The sequence below is a fragment of the Propithecus coquereli genome, unplaced genomic scaffold (assembly GCF_000956105.1).
Source record: "Propithecus coquereli isolate 6110/MARCELLA unplaced genomic scaffold, Pcoq_1.0 Scaffold358, whole genome shotgun sequence".
NCBI lineage: Eukaryota > Metazoa > Chordata > Mammalia > Primates > Indriidae > Propithecus > Propithecus coquereli.
In genome coordinates this window covers 2,371,761-2,373,113 of record NW_012149263.1, presented here as the reverse complement: position 1 = coordinate 2,373,113, position 1,353 = coordinate 2,371,761, and the positions used below count along the sequence as shown (strand labels likewise).

Here is a 1,353-nt window from a genome sequence, read left to right as displayed (position 1 = left end):
AGGGAGAAAGAAAAAATTAAAGAGGACTAGTAAGAGTGGGAATGTGTGACACACAGTAATTTTCAAAGAAAGCAGATCCATGAATGCCTGAATGTATAAAGAAGGACTCTAGGACTATGGGGAAGGCAGGAAAAAAAAAGCATGTTAGAGGAAAGGAGTATAATTAAGAAAGAAAGGTCTTTAATGAGGCACACTGACACGATTCAGAATCCAAAAGCCAAGGAAGAAGACAGAAATGACAAAGGTCATCCAGGTAGAAGGCATTTAGTTACCTAAGACCAATGTTAAGGATCCTCAAGCAATATAAAAAATTTAGAACCTTCCAGAAGAGTCATTGTAATAGCATTTCAAAGGTTCCAGTCTTGTCAAGACAGCTGAGATTTACTCCCATCTCCCATCTAACTGGGTCACATTGACTCACCTGGACAGCTCTGATGTGGATTCTCACCCTGCAGTGCCCACAGCTCCTTTCCTTGCTCCAACATGACAACCTCTTCTTTAGGAACCTGATACCCTGTACATGGGAAATGATAAAGGCTGGGGTCCAGCTAATTATGTTTCAGAGGCCAACCAATAAAGTCTCATTGCTCAATGAGAGATTGTTCTTCAGAAATGTAACCACACACCTCTAAGAGAAAATTCTGAGTGCCCAAAAGAGTTAAAGAATCCTGGACAAATCCAGGACAACACTTCATCTTATATAAGATGTATCACAGAATTCATCAGCTGAGAATGGAAATCTCAGTGGGGGATCTGTTCAGATACCAAAGTGACAGTGCTTACCTACTGAGAGCAGGTGGCTATAGGTCTCCAGCATCACATCCCGGTAGAGGTTTCTCTGAGAAGGGTCCAAGTGCTGCCATTCCTCTCTGCTGAAATCTATAACCACATCCCTGAAGGACACTGATCCCTGTAAGGGCACATTCTTATTCAATGTGAATAGTTATCTTTGGGAGATGGAGAGACTGTATTTAGGAATATGGAACATGGGATTTGCTATTGTGTTTAATTTAGCTCCTCTTTTAAAAATTCACCCCATATTTCCATATTAATTTATTATGTTTCCCTATTAATTTATTACGCTCTATGTTGTAATGTAAACAAAATAAAACAAAGCCAAAAACAAGGCTGACAATATTCTGAATATTATCTTTCATGCAAAACTATGGCATTGAGATCAATTTTAAGAACATGAACTTTGCCATCGTTTTTGACTATGTGGGAAGTCTTGGATCAACATTGTAATTTCTTCAGGGATTTGAATCATTCGTTCTTGCCAATTTAGACATTTATTTTTGGTAAAAATGTTATCCTTCTGCTTAGGTTTTCATATTTTTTGCAAGACTTTATATA

The 1,353-nt window shown here is 38.2% G+C and overlaps 1 protein-coding gene across 1 annotated transcript in view; it reads right to left on the bottom strand.

Moving 5' to 3' along the window:
- Nucleotides 1-832, bottom strand: part of LOC105816247 (zinc finger protein 585B-like) — an 8,664-nt gene extending 7,832 nt beyond the window's left edge. The window contains exons 1-2 of the mRNA XM_012651611.1: nt 784-832; nt 422-514 (exon numbers count right to left, since the gene is read on the bottom strand). Coding sequence (XP_012507065.1) covers nt 422-514; nt 784-817 — 127 coding nt within the window. The 5' untranslated portion in view covers nt 818-832. The remainder of the gene's footprint in view (nt 1-421; nt 515-783) is intronic.
- Between the last annotated feature and the right edge of the window lie 521 nt (nt 833-1,353).